The sequence below is a fragment of the Rhinolophus sinicus genome, linkage group LG06 (genome assembly GCF_036562045.2).
Source record: "Rhinolophus sinicus isolate RSC01 linkage group LG06, ASM3656204v1, whole genome shotgun sequence".
Taxonomy (NCBI): Eukaryota; Metazoa; Chordata; class Mammalia; order Chiroptera; family Rhinolophidae; genus Rhinolophus; species Rhinolophus sinicus.
The window spans coordinates 156,277,731-156,296,077 of record NC_133756.1 but is presented as its reverse complement, the minus strand read 5'-3'; the positions used below and the strand labels follow the sequence as shown (position 1 = coordinate 156,296,077).

The 18,347-nt window shown below is 47.1% G+C and overlaps 1 protein-coding gene and 1 long non-coding RNA gene across 2 annotated transcripts in view; one reads left to right on the top strand and one right to left on the bottom strand.

The window, feature by feature from the left end:
• Positions 1–8,318, bottom strand: part of DTX4 (deltex E3 ubiquitin ligase 4) — a 33,405-nt gene extending 25,087 nt beyond the window's left edge. Inside the window, exon 1 of the mRNA XM_019754057.2 lies at positions 7,121–8,318. Coding sequence (XP_019609616.2) covers positions 7,121–7,331 — 211 coding nt within the window. The 5' untranslated portion in view covers positions 7,332–8,318. The remainder of the gene's footprint in view (positions 1–7,120) is intronic.
• Positions 6,443–18,347, top strand: part of LOC141572272 (uncharacterized) — a 44,880-nt gene continuing 32,975 nt past the window's right edge. Inside the window, exons 1-2 of the long non-coding RNA XR_012497596.1 lie at positions 6,443–6,690; positions 13,523–13,635. This is a non-coding gene — a long non-coding RNA (uncharacterized LOC141572272). The remainder of the gene's footprint in view (positions 6,691–13,522; positions 13,636–18,347) is intronic.

Sequence of the window (18,347 nt, the reverse complement as noted above, 5' to 3'; positions counted from 1 at the left end):
CTGGCTTGAGGCAGGGTGGGGAGGCCTGGAGAGCTCCAAGGAGGCTTGAGCCCTATCCATCAAAGTGGTGGGAAAAGGCTCCCCTCCTCTGGCCTCTTACCCTCCCCTCCTCCATCCCAGAGGGAGACACCAAGACTGGGGACAGAATCCCATTCAAGGGGGGAAGAAAAGGAACAAAGGCTATTCAGGCCTTTGCCAGGGTCATAACCCACCCCCCACCCCATCTCCAAGCCCCTTAATGACCCAAAACATCAACATTCAGAGGCAGGAGGGAAAGGCAGAACAATCCCCTATTCAGCACCAGGACCTCTGCTGGGGACATGAGGGAAGCCGAAGAGGGGGGATAAGAGGAGGAAGGGGGGCAATAGTCCCCTGGTTTGCCTCCATTTCCTTCCTAAGTAGCCAGCTCCCTGGGGAACAAAAGGCACAGGCTTTGTGTCCCACAGTGGAGGTGTCCCCTCCAGCTGTGTGATCAAGCCTCAGTTTCCTCATCTGTTTGGGCCCTGGGTAGCTACTTCAAAGGGTGAGTTTGAGGATTAAATGAAAGAATGAATATAAAGCACTGAAATAACACCTGTCACATGGCAAGAGCTCAATAAAAGTTGGTGATTATTATTGTAATTTATTTTCTATTGTATGTCTAAGCAGGATGGAGGAGTCAGAGAAAAGTTTAGTTCAGGGGATGCTGTGTGTGTGTGTGTGTGTGTGTGTGAGAGAGAGAGAGAGAGAGAGAGAGAGAGGAGAGTTTATATATAACTCATATTTGTACAATATTTATTATTTAGAGAGCACCTTCACCTATCCCAAACCATATGAACTTCTTTGGCAATCCTATGAAACATCTTTTAGAGATGAAGAAAGTAAGTATAAAAAGCTTAAATGACATTATTTTATATTTTCTCCAGGGTAGCGGGGACAATGTACTTGACCAATTCTCATAGATGTGCTTAAAAGGCATTTTTTTTTTTTAACAAGTGTTACCAATCCCGGAGATGCTGCGGATTGCCCCAGAACTCCTGGCATCTGTGCCCTGGCTCTCACATACCTTCCCAGGTTTAGCGTCCTCTGTGCTGGTATTTTCCTCCACTCCGGACAAACAGATGCCCCTTCGATGCTCATGCTTTCCCTCAGAGTTCCCTGACCTCCTCTCCTACTCTTGGCCAGGTCCCTTCTACAGAGATGCCCATCTTGGCCATTTTTACATTGAAATTCCCCCAGTCCTTCAGGTGCTATGCCATTTGCCACCCATTTCTTGAAAGGTTCTCCCAGTCCAGTCCCATGCTCCCCAAGTCTGGGGTGCACATCTATTTATGCCCGATGTGCACCAGCGTCTGGGCACTTTTTACACCCGGGCTTTCAGTGGAGGCTACACTGTATCTCTGCATCCTAATGCCCAGTGTGGTGACTGGCAGCAATGAGGGCTCCGTCATGAGCTGCGATTGATGGACGACTTCTTGCCACTTCGGCATTTCATCATTTACCACATATTGCTGAGTACTCACCCGCTGTATGAGGAATGCCAAGATCCAGGCACGCCTCAAGTAGCTTACAGTCTAAAACAAGACAGGTGTGCAAATGACTACTTAGGAGGCAGCACTGCCGCCAGAAGGGTGCCAACAAAATGCATGTTGGCAGAAAATCCGACCACATCCTCACTGTGCTTAAATCCTTTCCATGACTTCTCCTGAGGTCATGGCGGGGATCCCCTCCACCCACCAACCTCTGTGGCCCCCTCACACCTCATACACTCTGCCCACATTTCTGCCCCCTTGGCCCCCTTCAGTCTCTGCCCACGGCCATGCGTCTCTGGGCCTTTTCACAATGCTAGTCTCCCCCCCCAAACACTCTGGCGGCCTCTTCACTACTCATTCTACAGATTTCCTCTGGCTGCCCTGACCAGGTCAAATTCCCATTCCTATTTTTCTTATAGCATTTATCTTGATGTGCATTTACACATTTATTTGTGTGATTAATTTGATGAACGTCTGTCTCCCTTCACTGGATTCCCAACCCCACGAGAGTGGTCATCCAGGTGTGTTTGCTCTCGGCTGTATCCCCCATGCCTGGCATGTCCTAAGGGCTCAATAAATTTCAATTAAATAAATGAAATAATGATGGAGAACATTTCAAGAAATGGATGACAAGTAGCATAAGACCTGAATGATAAGGAGAATTTCAATAGGAAAGATGGCAAAGGAGGACATTTCCGAAGAAGGGACTTTGTGAATAGTTGTGGGGGAGGGAAGTCAGAGAACTCTGAGGCAATGCTTGAGGATGGACATCTGTTTGTCAGGGGTAGAGGAAAATATAAGGCATGGAAGAAGATAAACCTGGAAAGGTATGTGAGAGCCAGGGCATAGATGGTCTGGACTGCCAGGCTGTGATGGGTTTTATTTGTAGGCAATGAGGAGCCAGTGACGTTTGTGACACAGAAGTGACAAGACCAAGGCTGCTCTGTTAATCAGTTCTAAGTGAGAAGTAATGAGGGTGTTGGCAGTGAATATGAAAAGGAGGTGACAGATTGGAGGGAACCTACAGAGAGGAAATGGGTAGGACTTGACCATGCATAGCTGAATGCTTTCCAAGAGGGCTTCCAGAATCTGCCTCAGATGCTCCTGGGGTACAAAGCAGCAGTGCCCTCCAGCCCCAAGGCTCAGTGTGTCCGGGGACCAGCTCTGGGAACCTGCAGGTGAACGACCCCCTGAGTTCTCATCATGCACACTAAAGTCTCCACTGTTTGGCCACGTGGGCACCCGAAGAAGATTCTGAATGGCATCACGTGTCAGAGTCCTGAGGCTTTGACCACGGGCACATGGTGAAATGATGGCACCATTAAGAGGCAGAGGGGTGTCAAAAGGAAGAGCTGGGTTTGGGATAGAAAAATGATGAGTTTGATTCAGCCCTAGGGGGTTAGTTAGAGACAGAAGCAGACCTCAGAACCAAAGTTGTGGGACAAAGGGAGATGGTGGGGTTTCAGGATCTGATTATCTTCAGAGCCGGCTCCATCTGGAATGGGCTAGCCCTAGACCTTTCTATAATCAGGACCATGACCTGGAAGATCCGAGGAAATCCTTTTGGTCCTAAGGTTCAGTGTCCCAAGGAAAAGGCCTCTAATATGATAGGGATAAAGAGGAAAGAAAGAAAGAAAATCCCAGACTAAGGAGGAAAGAAAGAAAATCAGTTTTTTCCTGGCAACCCAGACACCTGCACTCCAAAGCACCCAAGATGTTTTGCCTCCTGGGTGATGGGAGACAACACCTTTCAGGCATGACCTGAGGTCTCCAGGGCATGTCACCCACATCTGTGCAACCCTGTGTTAGAGCATATGCTGTACCCAAGAAATCCCGGCCTCTCTTACCAGCATCTCTCACCCCCACTGGAATGTCCCAGGAGGACAAACACTTGGGTGTTTGTTATCGCTGTACCCCACATGCCTGGAACAGAGCCTACATGACGTTGGTGCCCATATGTGCTCACCACATATTGGAGTAGAGCATGGGTCTCTTGATTTGGAACCTCAGTTCTGCCATTGACTAGCTGGAAACCTTTGAGCAACTTAATGCCTTTCAACTCACTTCCTTTCCTATGAAATGGAACAACAATAAGTCTTTCATAAGATTGCTGGGAGGATTAAACAAGATAATGTGTGCAATGTGCTTGGCATATGCCCCACACTGTAACTATCAGGTGGTCATCGTGACCTTTGCCTCCTCCATTTCTGTGCTCACAGAGGATGGAGGGTAATGTGGGGGGGCCGGGGCTGGCTAAAAATGGGCTTCTGTCAAATCCTTTAATCTCTCTCCATCTGACCCTCTCACCACATTAAAGACACAAAAGAGGCCGAAGTTGCACAGAAAACTCTGAGCTGGAAAGATCCCTCCCTTACACCAGGCCGCTTCTAAGTGGCATCATCACTGGTGTAGGGGCCAAAAGCGTTCACCTGCCAATCTGCACGATGGGAAGAAAGGAGCCAGAAGGAATCTTAAGGCTGCTCTTCATTCTATAGAGGAAAATGAGGCCTGAGCAGTTATGGGATTTGGTCAAGGTCACATCATAAGCCAATGAGTCTGGGATGAGAGCCTGAGTCATGTCTCTCCCTCCCAGCCTGGGTCGTCCCCCATCCTGATGCTGGGGCCCTGGAGATGGCAATGACCGGGCGTGTTGGAAGACACAGCGGAAACTGATGCTGAAGTACAGAGCTCTAGTCACTGTCCTACAAGAGGAAAAGGTCAGCCAAGTGAAGGTAAATGATCGTAGGTAGAGAGGACCCGACCACGGCTCTTGGAGCAGCCAAGACCCAGACACCTCCATTTTTCTCCATCTCTTCCCTTCTTCCACATTGACTAGCTCAAAATGCTGAGAGGAGACTAGCACAGAATGCAAATAAGCTCAGACTGGGAGGTGATCTGGAGACAAGGGCCCAGGGCAAACAGGCAGGCAGAGGGTGTCTGCAAACTTCTAGCCAGCTCCCTGGAGACAGGCTGGATGAGGTGGGAGTCAGGGCAGCGGGGAGTCTGAGGACCCCCTCTACAGCAGGACAGGCCACTTCTGAAGAAACAAAGCTCCCATGTCAGGGAATGTCCTCACATAGAAGAGCCAAGAAAAAAGAGAGGAATGGCCTCTAGGCAGGGGACTTCCAGCTCTCCTTTGTTTATGGGGATGTTTCTGGTTCCCAGCTTCAAACTGTGGTGGGGCACGGTGGGTAATTTAATTAAACATTGCCAGTGCTTGACCGAGGTTGCCTTGGAGCCAGTGGTTTAAAGTTCCTACCCTGTCACAGCCTCATCAATGAGTTATATTGAGAGGAACTCTGTCTGTTGGAGAAGAGAGAGGAGGGGGCTCTCAGCCCAGAAACCCAGAGATACTGTTCTACTTTGACAAGCTCCCCGACAGACCCAGCATTCCTGGGAATTCAGCCCAGTGCCTCTAGCACCCAGGGCAGGGCCTGGCGCTGAGGGAGGTGCTCAGTATGCAAACAACTGACCAGTAGAACCAGTGGGTGAGACCTAAGCAATCTGAATGTGAGCCTCAGACAGACAAAAATGTGAAACACACGCTGAGGCCGTATTTAAAATGATCTGGGGCCAGCCCCTTGCCTCTGGTCTAAAATCTGGGGAGCCCGGTCACTCTTCCCTGAGGACAGGCTCCCCACTGCCTGCTGGCTTGCCATGGACTAAACTGCGAGCCACCAGGCAGTGGTCAGCCTGTCCTCAGGGAAGAGTGATCAGACCTGGGGGAGGTAGCTTCCGTCCTTCAACCCAATTTTCTCCAGCACTTGACTTCAGGCCATGACCCTTTCTAGGCACCATGCCCATCTTAGATATCCCTAAACACTGATTAAAGTTTCTCCCTTCCCAAATGTGGGACAAGGGCTGGGACCTTTATGCCACCAGGGTGGTTCTCCATATGCTGTGGAGCTTTTGTTTCAACTAGAAAAGCTCACACTTGCCTGTTTATTTTGAGCAGTACTGAAATTCCCTGTCAGGTGTCTTAACTGCTGGTCTCTCTAGTCCCACCTCCATGTCCCAGCTGTCCCTTTCTCCACACACGTACCCCCCCCCCAATCTGACGCCTCCACCCTCACCTCCACAACCTCTATCCAAATTGCACAATTTCATTCTCTCCCTCCCCCTCAGCCACACTTAATCCTCTTTCTCAATCTCCCCAGATCCTCCTTATTCCCGCCTCCTCTCACTTTCCCACTGGGGTTTAGCCCCTCTAGATGATAACACTTCTGGAAGCCTTTCCCCAGAAAGCTTGACTCATTGGGCCAGTGTGTGCAAAGCCCTTGGCAAAGAGGTTGTTGGAGTCATGACCAAAGATGGGGACATGAGAGTGGAGAGATGCCCCCTTCCCATGACAATCCTAATTAGCACACAGGATGTGGGGGCTTTCCAAGGGGGCTTAGATGCCCTGCTCCAACAGCTGTTCTCTGGCCTTCTGGGACTCTTCCAGGCATCCTTTCAGTTCCCCTCCCCACACCTGCCTCTCCAGGCTCCTCCTCACTCTCTTCGGAAAGTTAAGCCAGAATTCCAGAAAACACCCCCACCCCCATGAGGAGACTACATGGAGACATACTTGTCCCGAGTCATAAGTGAAGACTGGACACACTGGGCCAAGCAAAGACATGCAGCTCTGCCCTGCCCCTCCCGCCAATGGCCCGCCACCCAAGCAGGCTGTCTTTCTCGCCCTGACATGGGAAAACTGGGCAGCTGGGAAGTTGGACTGTGGTAGCTGCTGTGGCAATTTGCTTCTCATGAAAAGATAGGAGTTTAGCGCTCGGGAAGGCGAGAGAGTTCCTCCTGGGCGAGGATTTCGGGAGGAAGCTGGGGGCAGTTTCTCCTGAGGAATCCGCCTCCTCCCCCTCCGCGGACAAAGGGAGCCGAGCGGCTTCCCTGCCAGGCATTCCGTAGAAGCCGGGTCCCTCCCCCTCCTTTCTCCATCTGCTCTGGCCTGTTGCTTCAGCACTTGGAGTGCACAAGCAGCCGCACTCGCCAATGCCACAGCATCCAGGGTACTTCATGCCCTGGAATCCTCCCAACTCCAGTCTCTCCTCCCCGGGAGCCCAGCCCTTCCCATTCGAGACTACAGCTTGAATCTCCGGGGAATCCCTTCTTTCTCCCCCCAGTTCCCGCACCCAGGAACCCACTGTGGAAAGGCACCCCACACACGAGGGGCAGAGGCAGTAAGGTGGGTGATGAGGGTGGCAGGTGGCAGGCCCAAGGGTGCCTGGGGACAAAGCAGGGTCAACCGACGCTTGAGCTCTGGGAGCAGGAAGCCTTTGCTCCGGGCTGGGATGGCTTGAGGGCGGGGTGGGCCCAGAATTTCCACAGGGGAGGACTTGGGGATGCCAAGCGCTGAAAAGGGGACGTAAACCGGGGCTTGTTAGGAGGTAGGGTGCAGTTGGGTTTGCATAACCAGAACACAGATACTAATTGCACGGACGTTTATTGCAGGGGGTATCTTAAGAGGATGATGGGGAGGACAGAGTCCCCTCCAAGACCACCTCTAGGTGACACCACTGCACGGAGGTGCGGACTGGGTGGGCCCCGGTGGGCTCGCGCCACGGGAGATCTCAGGGCGGGGAGGGAGGTGCGCACGGGAGGGGCGGCAGGCTCACCGGTGTCCTGGCGGAACTGGTTCATGGACTGCAGGTCGATGATGTAGGGCGCGAGCCGGCTGTCCACCTGGCCCAGCACCACGCTGCCCCCGGCGCGGGGGCCCGCGCGGACCACAGCCTCGATGTGGTGGCTCACCGCGGGGCTGTAGGGACGCCAGCGGCCGTGCTCGTTCAGCCATTCCCAGACCACCACGGCCGAGGCCAGGAGCATGGCGAGCCCCGGGCTGCGGCGGCGTTGCGCTGTCCCCCTCCCGGGCCCGGCACGCCTGCCCTCCTCCGCTTCCTCCTGCGCCGCCGCCTCCGGGCCTCGACCGCGCCCCCAGCCCCGCGCCCCGACGCCCTGGGCAGCCTCAGCTCCGGCCCATGGGCCGCTCCCCAGCCGCGCATCCACCGGGGCCCGGAAACCGAGGCCGCCTGGCTTCCACCGCGCGCCGCCGCTGCCGGGGTCCGCCGCTGCTGCCGCTGCTCCGTGGGGTCGAGTGGCTTCATGCAAATATCCGGCTCTCCGCAAACAGGCCCCCGCCTTGCAAAGCCACCCGGCGGGCGCGCGGCCGGAGCCCCGGCGGCCGCGAGCTGGCGCGGACTGCAAGGCGAGGACTGAGCCGTCGCACCAGTTGCGCCTCGGGCTCTGCAGTCGCCGGGGTGGGATCTCGCCGCGCGCTCGCGCTCGGACTGGCACGCTGTGTTTCCCTCCCCTCGCTCCTCTCTCTCTCCCCACCCTTTCACCGCCCGAAACGCTGTCGCTGCCTCTGCGAGAGCTCCCCCTCTCTGTGGCTCTGCCTAGTCGCTTCCAGAATGAATCGGCCCTTCCCAGCGGGGCGCTAAGGCAAACCCGCGTCTGCGAGGGTTTCCCCAGTCCCTAGACGACGTAAAGCTACCGGCCATGACACCGCCCCGGGACCGCCGCTCTCGCCCGGCCTTTACTTTGCAGCTTCCTTTCCAGGAATGGAATTTTCTTTTCTTTTTAAAAAACTGTAATACAGCGTTATCGGTTTCCGCAGCGCGAGCCCCGAGACACGCAGTGTCTCCGGTTTGTGCACGCACTCGCACACTCACATTCGCACGCACAGGCGCCCACACCCCCACGTCCTCCTTGCTCCGGCTGCTATTACCTCATCTTCGCCCGCATCCTCAGCTGTCTGTCAAGCATGCAGAGCCACACCCCTCGACTGCTCGGGCAGGTGCCCTGGAGCTCACTCGCCCCCTGCTGGCCCAAGGCGAGGCGTGCCGGCCAATGGCCACACAACTACCATACGGCTCAACTTCAACCTTTGCTAATGAGGTCCAGTCCAAAGGGATGCAGGAATTTGATGAATGATGAACTTATATCGTCTATGTCGAGAGCAAATGTGGTTTTTCTGGCCTGCTCCGACGTCACTAGCGTCAAGAAGACATATGCTAAATTGATTTATTCTGCAGGGTTTCTGTAACCAAAGTAATGAGACACTAGGACAGACACAAGGTAGACTTGGTTATTTTGGTCACCAATAGTTAATGTGTAAAATAATCTAAAAGGGCAGATTAACATCCGGATTACATGCTAACATTGCCTGAGAACACAAACTTTGTTTTGCTGAGGTTACAACCACATAAAATAGTGAATTTATATGATAGAGATCCAGGATAGGATATGGAAGAATGTAAATAGATTAATGTTAGGGACTGGGATTATGAATCTTTCTAAAGTAATCATTCCCTTTCATAATATCACATCATCATTTTTTGTTTTTGGAAGATTGGCTTTCCCTCTTTCTTGTGCTCCCTTGAATGACAGCTGTCCTTTTTTTAATCATTATTAGTATTTTCTATATCTCTTTCATTCCTTATCTCCTTCATCACAGAGTTTTAACTGCAAAGCAAAAGAAAAATATCATACACGCTCTTCTTCAACCCTCCAAAAGCACAGGCTGGGGCTACCTCTGAGTTTTGTTCTTGTTAGTGATGCCCTTGCCCAGAAATCTCCCCAGCATGACCTCCGAAACTCCACTGTCCCTTAAAGCCATGCTTCCAACTCAACTCAATCAACACCATTCATTAAAACATCAAATTTTAGGCTATGAAGGACAAAAGGAAAACCAGTAAAGCATACCTACACTAATCCTACCAAGAGCCATTATTATTCCCATTTCACTAATGACAAGGTTTAGAGAATTTATGCAGTTTGCTCCAGATTACATATTTATCCAGAAGGGAAACTGATATTTGCAACTAAGTTGGGCTCCCAGAAAAAAATAACACATGCTCTATGGTGAGGAGGTGTTGCAATAACAGGCAAGGTATGTGGCAATGTCAACGTGTCTCAGTGTAAAAGAAAGGAAAGGAGACAACGAGGTTAAAGTGTTCTGGAAGAACATAAGTAGCATTGAAGAAAAGGTAATCTATGTTTATCGAACTAGTTTTACTTCCAATCATGAGACTGAAAGTATGCAGAAACTCTGTACACTTTCTTGTGGTGTGGGTAGATGTACATCCAGAGACGATCAGTGGTGGTTTAAGGAGATGCTGGAAGTACCAGGGAGAAAACAGCACCTGACCAGCTAAACCAGAAATTCCAAGGTAGGAAAAGATAAGGGGGTGATTGACAAATATGAAACAGGTTATTTAAGAGATGAATGTAAAGCAGGAAGAAACTGGCTCTAACCTATGTTCAGCCTGATTTTGCATCTGGTCTTCCGATCGCTGCCATGTTAAACATGGCAGAGTCTTACAGAACAAAAATAAATGCCTAAAAGCACACGAGAGGGTTTGTAGGCAACCTGCTTCATTTGCAAATGGAAGTGAATATTTAGATGACTTGACATTAGTAATCGATTACAGTTGTAAGATATGTATATTTTTGATAAGCTATGATAATTTATAATTCATAATAGCCCACTTGGCATTAATAATTTATAATTACATGTCAATAATAATAGTAACATATTTGTATTTACAATTCTTAGATCTTCCAAAACAATCCTAATTTTAAATAATCTGTACCATGCCTGAAAATCTCAGACATTCCATTTTGGTATCCAAACTATACTTCCCAAATTGCCTCCTGTTCCCACCCATAAGTGACAGAATAATCTTTAAGCAAAGGGTGTGCCCAATTCATAATTTGGAATATGGCAGCTATAATAAAACTCCACTAAGTAAGACTGATTAGAATAAATCCAGTCTCAATTGTTCAAAGGTATAATTTGATGATACTTCAAAAACTGCCATAATTGCTTAACATTAAGTTTCAATACAAAAAATTCACTTTTTTTTCTGTGGAACATTCATAGACAAAAGTCATCCTTCATTCCATCCTCCTCCCACCCCCGGTTACCTATTGCTCTGTTACAAGTTGCCCTAAAATTAGTTGCTAAAAACAACAACAAGCATTTATTTGGCACACAGATCTGCAATTTGGGGAAGGCTTGATGATGACAGCTAGTCTCTGCCCCATATGGAACTCAAGGCAGCTTGAAGGACGGCTGGGGCTGAATCACCTGTAGGTTTGCTCATGTCTAATGCTGGACGAGGGCTGTCCCCTGGGAACTCAGCTAGGGCTATAGCCCACGCACCTACTCATGGCCTGTCTGCGTTGCTGACTGGCTTCTTCACAGCATAGAGCTAGTTGGGATCCAAATGAATGTGACTCAAGAGAAAGAGCTGGACAGAAGCTGCACTGCTATTTTTTTAAATTACGATTTTTGTTTTGAAATAATTGTAGATTTACATTCCGTTGTAAGACATAACACAGAGAGATACCATGTACCCTCTCCCCCCATGTTACCCAATGGTAGGTAACATCTTATAAAACTATACTTACAAAACTGTAATACATCACTATTGATATTGACAGAGTGAAAATACAGAGTAGTTACATACAATTCTGCTCCTTTATTGATGCAATATAATTGATCATATATTATACAATGTTATTAAAGTATTGTTTCTATACTGTCACATATTATATATTACATATCTAGTACATATTTTATGTTATGCAACATACATTTTTGTATACAGATGTGTGCAGTATAGTTTCTATCACCACAAGGATCCATCATGTTGCCTTTTTATAACCACATCCAGTCCTTTCCTACCATCCCGTCCTTAACCCCTGGCAATCAGTAATATGTTCTTCATGTCTATAATTTTGTCAATTCAAGAATGTTACACAAATGGAATCATGAAATATGTACCTCTTATTTTAGTATGGTACATTTGCTACAATTGATGAGCCAATATTGATACTTATTATGGATGAAAGTCTATATTTTACATTAGAGTTCACTCTTGGTGTTGTACATTCTGTGGGTTTTGTCATGGAACCCATAGAACACAGGTAGTGGTATCTCATTGCTGTTTTAAGTTGCAATTTTCTAATGACACATGACACTGATGATCTTTTGACCTACTTATTTGCTATTTGTCTTTGGTGAAATGTCTGTTAAGGTCGTTGGCTCATCTTTTTAATTGGGTTGTTATTTTTCTTATTGTTGAGTTTTAAAAGTTCTTTGTATATTTTAGAAAAACAGTCCTTTATCAGATGTGTCTTTCACAAATATTTTATCTCAATCAGTGGCTTGTCTTTTCATTATTTCTCTCTCACTCTGTCTCTGTCTCTGTCTAAGGAATGGGTGCTTGCTCCATCTGGGCTGCTGCAGGTACCACAGGCCCAGGCGTGGCAGGAAGTGCCTTGGCACCCCAGTACCCAGGCTCACTGGATGTTCTCCAGCCTGGCCCAGCACTTACCTCTGCACCATGCAGCGATGATCTTCGTGCCCTTAACAGTGTCCTTCGCAGAGAAGACACTTTAAATTTTAAGTCAGACATCACGATGTTTGCTTTCATGGATTATGATTTTGTGTTGTAACTAAGAAGACATCACCAAATCCAAGGTCACCTAGATTTTCCTTTATTGGCTTCTAGGAATTTTGTAGTTTTATGCTTTATACTTAGGTCTATAATCCATTTTGAGTTAATTTTTGTGCAAGGGTAAAGTCTGTGTCTAGATTCACTTTTTCTTGTGTGTGTGTGTGTGTGTGTGTGAGTGTGCATGGGATGTCCGGTTGTCTTAGCACCATTTGTGGAAAAGATTATTTTTGCTCCATTGTATTGCTTTGTTCCTTTGTCAAAGATCAGTTGACTACACTTATGAGGGTCTATTTCTGGGTTCTCTATTCTGTTCTATTGATCTACTTGTCTATTCTGTCACCAATACCACACTGCCTTGATTGCTGAAGCTTTATAGTACATCTTGAAGTTTAGTAGTGACAGTCCTCTAACTAGATTGCTATTCTCCTTCAATATTGTGTTGGCTATTCTAGGTCTTTTGGCTTTCCTTATAAACTTTAGTATTAATTGGTCAATATCCAGAAAATAACTTGCTGGGATTTTGATTGGCATTATATTCATTAGTTGAGAAGAACTGACAACTTGACAATATTGAATCTTCCTCTACTTTACATGGAGTATCTCTCCATTTAGTTAGATTTCTCTCGTCAGCGTTTTCCTTATATAGATCTTATACTTATTTTATTAGATTTATGCCTAAGTATTCCTTTTTTTGGGGTTGGTGGTGATGGCAAAGTAAAGGGTATTATGTTTTAAATTCCAATTATTCATTGCTGGTGTATAAGAAAGCAACTGACTTTTGCATATTAACTGTGTATCTTGCAACTTCAGTTTCAGGAGTTTTTCTGCTGATTATTTGGGATTTTGTACATAGTACACAGACATGTCATCTGTGAACAAAGATAGCTTTATTTTTTCCTCCTAATTAGTAGATCTTTGACTTCCTTTTCTCATCTCATTGCATTCTTAGGACTTCTAGTAAGATATTAAATATGAGTGGTGAAAGCAGACATCCTTGCCTTGTTTCTGATCTCAGCAGGAAAGCATCTAGCTTCTCACTATAAACTATGATCTTAGCTGTAGGTGTTTTCTTTCTTCCTTTCTTTTTTTTTTTTTTTTTTTTTGTAGATTTTCTTTGTACACTTGAGGGAGTTCCCCTCCTAGTTTGTTTGGAGTTTTTATAAATAGGTGTTAGATTTTGTCAAGTACTTTTTCTGCATCTATTGATATGACCATATGGTTTTCCTTCTTTTTAGCCTGTTGATATGATGAATTACATCAATAAATTTTAATGTTGAATCAGCCGTATATGCCTGGAATAAATCCCACTCCTTTGCTGATTTGCATTTGTATCATTTCAATGAAATAAACCATAACCATGAATATAACAGTTTTCTGTGTCCTAGGAATCTTTTATCAAATTATTGAACCTGAAGGTGATCTTTGGGACCTCTTGAACTTGGCCAATGGGGAGCTCAGGAGCTAAAATGGACAATCAGAGATGCCCCTCATTTGCCTTGTAACCTAACGTATTCACAGGTTCTGGAAATTAGAATGCGGATGTCTTTGCAGGGACGCTCCCCACATTGCTCATGCAACTCCCGTGTCCTGCTCATCCTCACTCCTGGGTCATCGCCTCCAAACTACAAGAGACAGCTTTTGGCCACACCTGATATTATGACTTGGTAAGTCTAATAGGACTCATCACATAATGGGCAGTTCTGGACGCACAGTCACTTGATGTCTCAAGGCAGGTATTCCATCTTTACCAGGGCAATAGCACACCAGGAGTCGTTATTTAGCAGGCATATGTTCCCATTGCGAATGGCATGGCTTTGCTTCAGAACCTCAGGCGTCTGCCCTGTGATTCTCCTATGTGGGCCTGTCATAAATTCCACATAGTGTCTCTTCCTATATCTGATACTTCTAATACCGTTGAATCAGCTAGACTGCACTGTGCAAGTAGCAGCACTGTTTTCACCACAGCCAGGATATTCTGTAGAACCCTTCCTAATCTAAGCCTCATTTAATGCTGGCAGCCTGTTGTGTCACCCTGTCAATGGGCTGAAGCCATATACCCAGGCATACAATATGCTACCTTCAGAAACCAAAAAGGCGGTGTACTTTCTTCTTCATCGTGGGGTATGCAAGATTCATTCATTTATCTTTTCCTTTGGATGAGACATCCAGGTATGTCCCTGATTTACTGGGCCTTGGATTCTTCATAGGGTTCATCTGCCATCATCTGAAATGTGTGTGTGCCATGACCTCTAATGTGCTGGCTACTTCTGCCTCATTTGGCCTGATTGATGTGGTGGTCTGCAGGAAATACAAATAGTCCAGACTTTTTCTATCTATATTATGACAAAAGAAGAGAGTGTTAATATAGTCTTAGGACAAAACTAAAAATGTATACTATTGTCTAGTCCACATGAGTTACCCCTTTCCTGACAGTGACAGGAAATAATCTGTTCATCCAATCAGGGGCCACCCTGTACCCAGGCCAGTGCTTGTTTGCTCTTCCACCTCTGGTGCAGTGGCTGCAACTGGGCCTATTGCTTAGTTTGACTTTGCGGTAGTCAACTGTCACTCTCCAGGACGTGCTAGGTTCCCGCAGGGGCCAGGCCGATAAGTTAAATTCATATCTGATAGAGACCATTATTCTTATATTCTTTAGATCCTTAAGGATTGCACTAATTTTCAGCAACCTCCCCAACCCCAACCTGGGTAAGTCAATGAAAAGTGGGGCAGAACTCCCTAAAAACGTATAGTGCTGATGAGATAAAAATTACAGAGTTCCGGATTTGATAAGGGAGGAGGCACTAATAAACATACCAAGCTCTTGGGTGGGAGTCCTGGAGGGCTGAGCTCTAGAAGTGAAGAGACAGAAGTGGACAGGGCCTTAACATTCTGGAACAGAGTCCCAAGTCACTTTCGTCCATGATTGAATTAAGACAATCTTATTCACTTTGTCTATCAGAAGACAGGGTGACTGTTTCCTGGAGGAAAACAACAAAACCCAGGTGATGAAGTAGGGGAAAAAGTGTCCACTCACCTCTTCCCAGCAAAGGCAACTGCTACTTTTTCATTTAAAATGCAAGATGGTGCCAAGGCCTCGCTGGCTGAACTCCTGAGTAAACATACCATTCATATTTCACTACCAAGGTGTTTTGGATCCTTCCTTTGTTAGTCAGTGAGTCTGAGTTGAACCACCCCAGAAAGGGAATGCCAGACGGAAGACACTGCCTTGGGTCTAGCGGTCAGTTTCAATACAGTTTAGCAACGCATTAGTAATAATGGCTGCCTTTTTTTTGAAAGGGGCACACTGCTGGCTGCATCCAGCAGGTGGCGATGTTGTACCAGGAAATGACTTCTGAGTGCTTGGTCGCCTTTCAGTGTTTAACCAAAGGTGGGATTTCCCTTCTTTTGAAGATTCTATATTAATTTTATTTAACATAGAATATTCCAAGGGGACAGTGAAATAGTTTGGGGACAATCTACATATTCCACGTGAAGCAGTTCCTGAAGAAGAGAATCCACTCTGGTACTTATATGATGGGAAGTGTAGGCACAGGACACATCAATTCCACAACATTATATTGAATCCATGCAAAGGGTCCCGTCTGCAAGATCAGCTTTTCTTCTCCACCTCAAATCTTGCCTAAACCTCATGAATTGAATTAGGGTGTCTTTCCTCCTATAGGAACACAATGCAAGTCATAGATTCCATCCAGGAGCCCAGGGAAGTTCAGGGTGACGGGGTAAGTCTAGCTAGGGTGGGAAAGGGAGGACAGTGGAGGAAAGAAAACTTAATTGTCAATCTCTTTCCTGCCTTTGTCCTCTTGTTCCCGGGTTAGCACCTAAGCACCAGTGCTAGTTCCTCTCCCATGTACCATTCAGGGTCTGGTGAGTACTCAGGTCAAGGGACCCCTATCTGCTCCACCCCCACCCACCACATTGCCTTAACTCCACCCCTCACTTCTTGGTGACTTTGCCAACTCCTGTGCCCAGAATCTTTTCCTCTCATGAGATGGTAGCATGGTGAGTTGGGTACCTGAATTCAACTGGGCCAAGTTTGAGTCCTTCCCTGCCATATTCACACAAGTGTGTATGGCCTTTGGTCCCCTTTGCAGACTGGGAGATCTCAGCTCCATCTCTAATTATCTTCCTCCAAAAGCATCTGAGGTTTTGGTACAGGGGAAAAGAGGGACTAGAAGGTGGGTGAGGAGGGAGACAGGACTGACTGACTACATGCCTTTATTCTTGGTTTTGAGAGGCTGATGGAGGTTTGGGTTCAACCAAATGAACTTCTAATATTTCAGTTCATTCAAAGCTGATCAGTAGCAATTGCTATCAAATAGCAAGATCGGTGGATGAAGCTGTGGAGGTGCTGGGAGAGTGGTGCCCCTGGAGAGGGCATGGACGCTCTGTGCCCCTTCACACATACTTTGCCCTGGTGACACCTCGAGTCTTGGGCTCCCAAATGCCTGTGCCATGCAATGGAGACAGAATCCTATTCCCTACTCACTGATTCCTACGTTTTTTCCTTGCAGAGAGCACTGTGGGCAGTCCAGAGGTTTAGTGGAGGAATTGAAGGGACTGGAGAGATCTGGGGGCTGACAAACAAGTGACAAAGTTTAGCTCTTGCTGCGTAAGGAGGGAGGGAGAAGTGGATCTAAATGAGGCACTGGCTTTGAAATGGGTTCCAGCCTGGAGGGAAACCGGTGGGCTTCTTAGTCTTCTTTCTCCTCAGCCCTTTCACCCACCACCTCAGCTGGCCCATCTCAGGCTTTTTCCAGATTTTCATGTCTTCCTCTTCTTTTTTCCCCCCACAAGGCCTTCTTGTTGTGGGTCAGACCTCCCTCTTCTTTCCCATATGAAGACACCAGTCATCAGATTTAGGGCCCACCCTAAGTCTAGGCTGATCTCATCTAGAGATCCTTAACTTAATTACATCTGCAAAGACTCTATCTCCAAAAAGGTCACATTCACATTCAAAGATATTAGCAGCTAGGACTTGGACGTATCTTTTTGGGGGACATAGTTCAACCCATTACAACCTCTGTAAGTGTTTCTGTTATGTAACCTAAATATTAATGCATTTCCCTTCATATAAGAACCCAGTTAATATTTCCCCTATGTCTGTGGCCTCCTCTCTGGATTTCAGAAGTTCAGAGCTTAAAAGTACCAGAAAGATAATTCAATTCAACATGCTATAATAGGCTTGGGGCAGGTGGGGTGGAGGTGGGGGTCACTGATCTTGCCCCCCTCCTTCAGCAATTTGCATGGCAAGGGAAAAAAGAATGCTCCAGATCTTCACACCTTCTGAAGCTTTATCCCAAGGGGAAGCCAGGAGATAAAATTGGGTTTAGGGTGCTTGGTGATCTGGAATGGATTTCTAAGCTCCAGATGGCTGAGTGAGCTCTGTGGCTCTCTCTCAGGCTATGGAATGAGACACCTGTGGTCCAAAACCCACTCCATTGCTCAGGGTGACCTTCCACTTTAGTTGACTTATTTTCTCATTTGTAAAATTGAGATGATGACAGTAACTACCTCCTGAAGTTGCGGCAAAGCTTAAATGTGGTATTGTGTTTAAAGTTTGTGCATGACCCCAAATACTAAGCACTGCATAAATGTTAGCCACCATGATCGTTATTGATCATGAAAGAGAATGGAAAGAAACGAAGAACTAGAGAGGAGGGGTAATGTTTGGGGAGAGCCATAAATTCAACACAACTTGTTGGCAGTGTAGATATGGGCAATGAGGGGAAATGAGACCCAAAATTCTCCCAAAGATTTTGGTGTGAAAGATTGTGTGGATGATGGGCTGTGAACAGAATAGAGGTACCGGGAACGGGGCAGATCCAGGCAGCAGGGGAAGTCTCCGTGGCTGGGTTTTTAACAAGTTGGGTTTGAAGGGATACTGCATATTTGTGCTCCTGAGTGATATCAGGGCTAAAATAATAATTATAGTGATCCAGAGAGAGAGGTACTCGGGACTCTGAAGCTGCAATTGCCACGCAGGGAACAAGGGGTGGAAAGGACTGAAGGTGCAACTCCAAGGGAACTTTCGGATCCTATGAAGAGGAAGAAGAGAAAGGAATGGTTTGAAAGATAGAAGGAAAATCAAGATGTCCTAAAAAGCTAAGAATAAAAGACCCTGTAAGACAGAAGACAAGGGGTTGTTAGGGACCAGGGGAGGGAAAGGGTCAGACACCCGTGGGGTAACATCAGGAGATTCTTTGGGGTGTTGGTGTTGCAGTGGTGGTAGCAAGAATCTTTCATGTGTTAAATTCATAAGACAGTATGACAAAATAAAAGAGTGCATTTTCCTGAGTATCAATTAAGAAATAAGAAAGACAGCCTGGGGGCCGGACGGGTGACTCAGTTGGTTAGA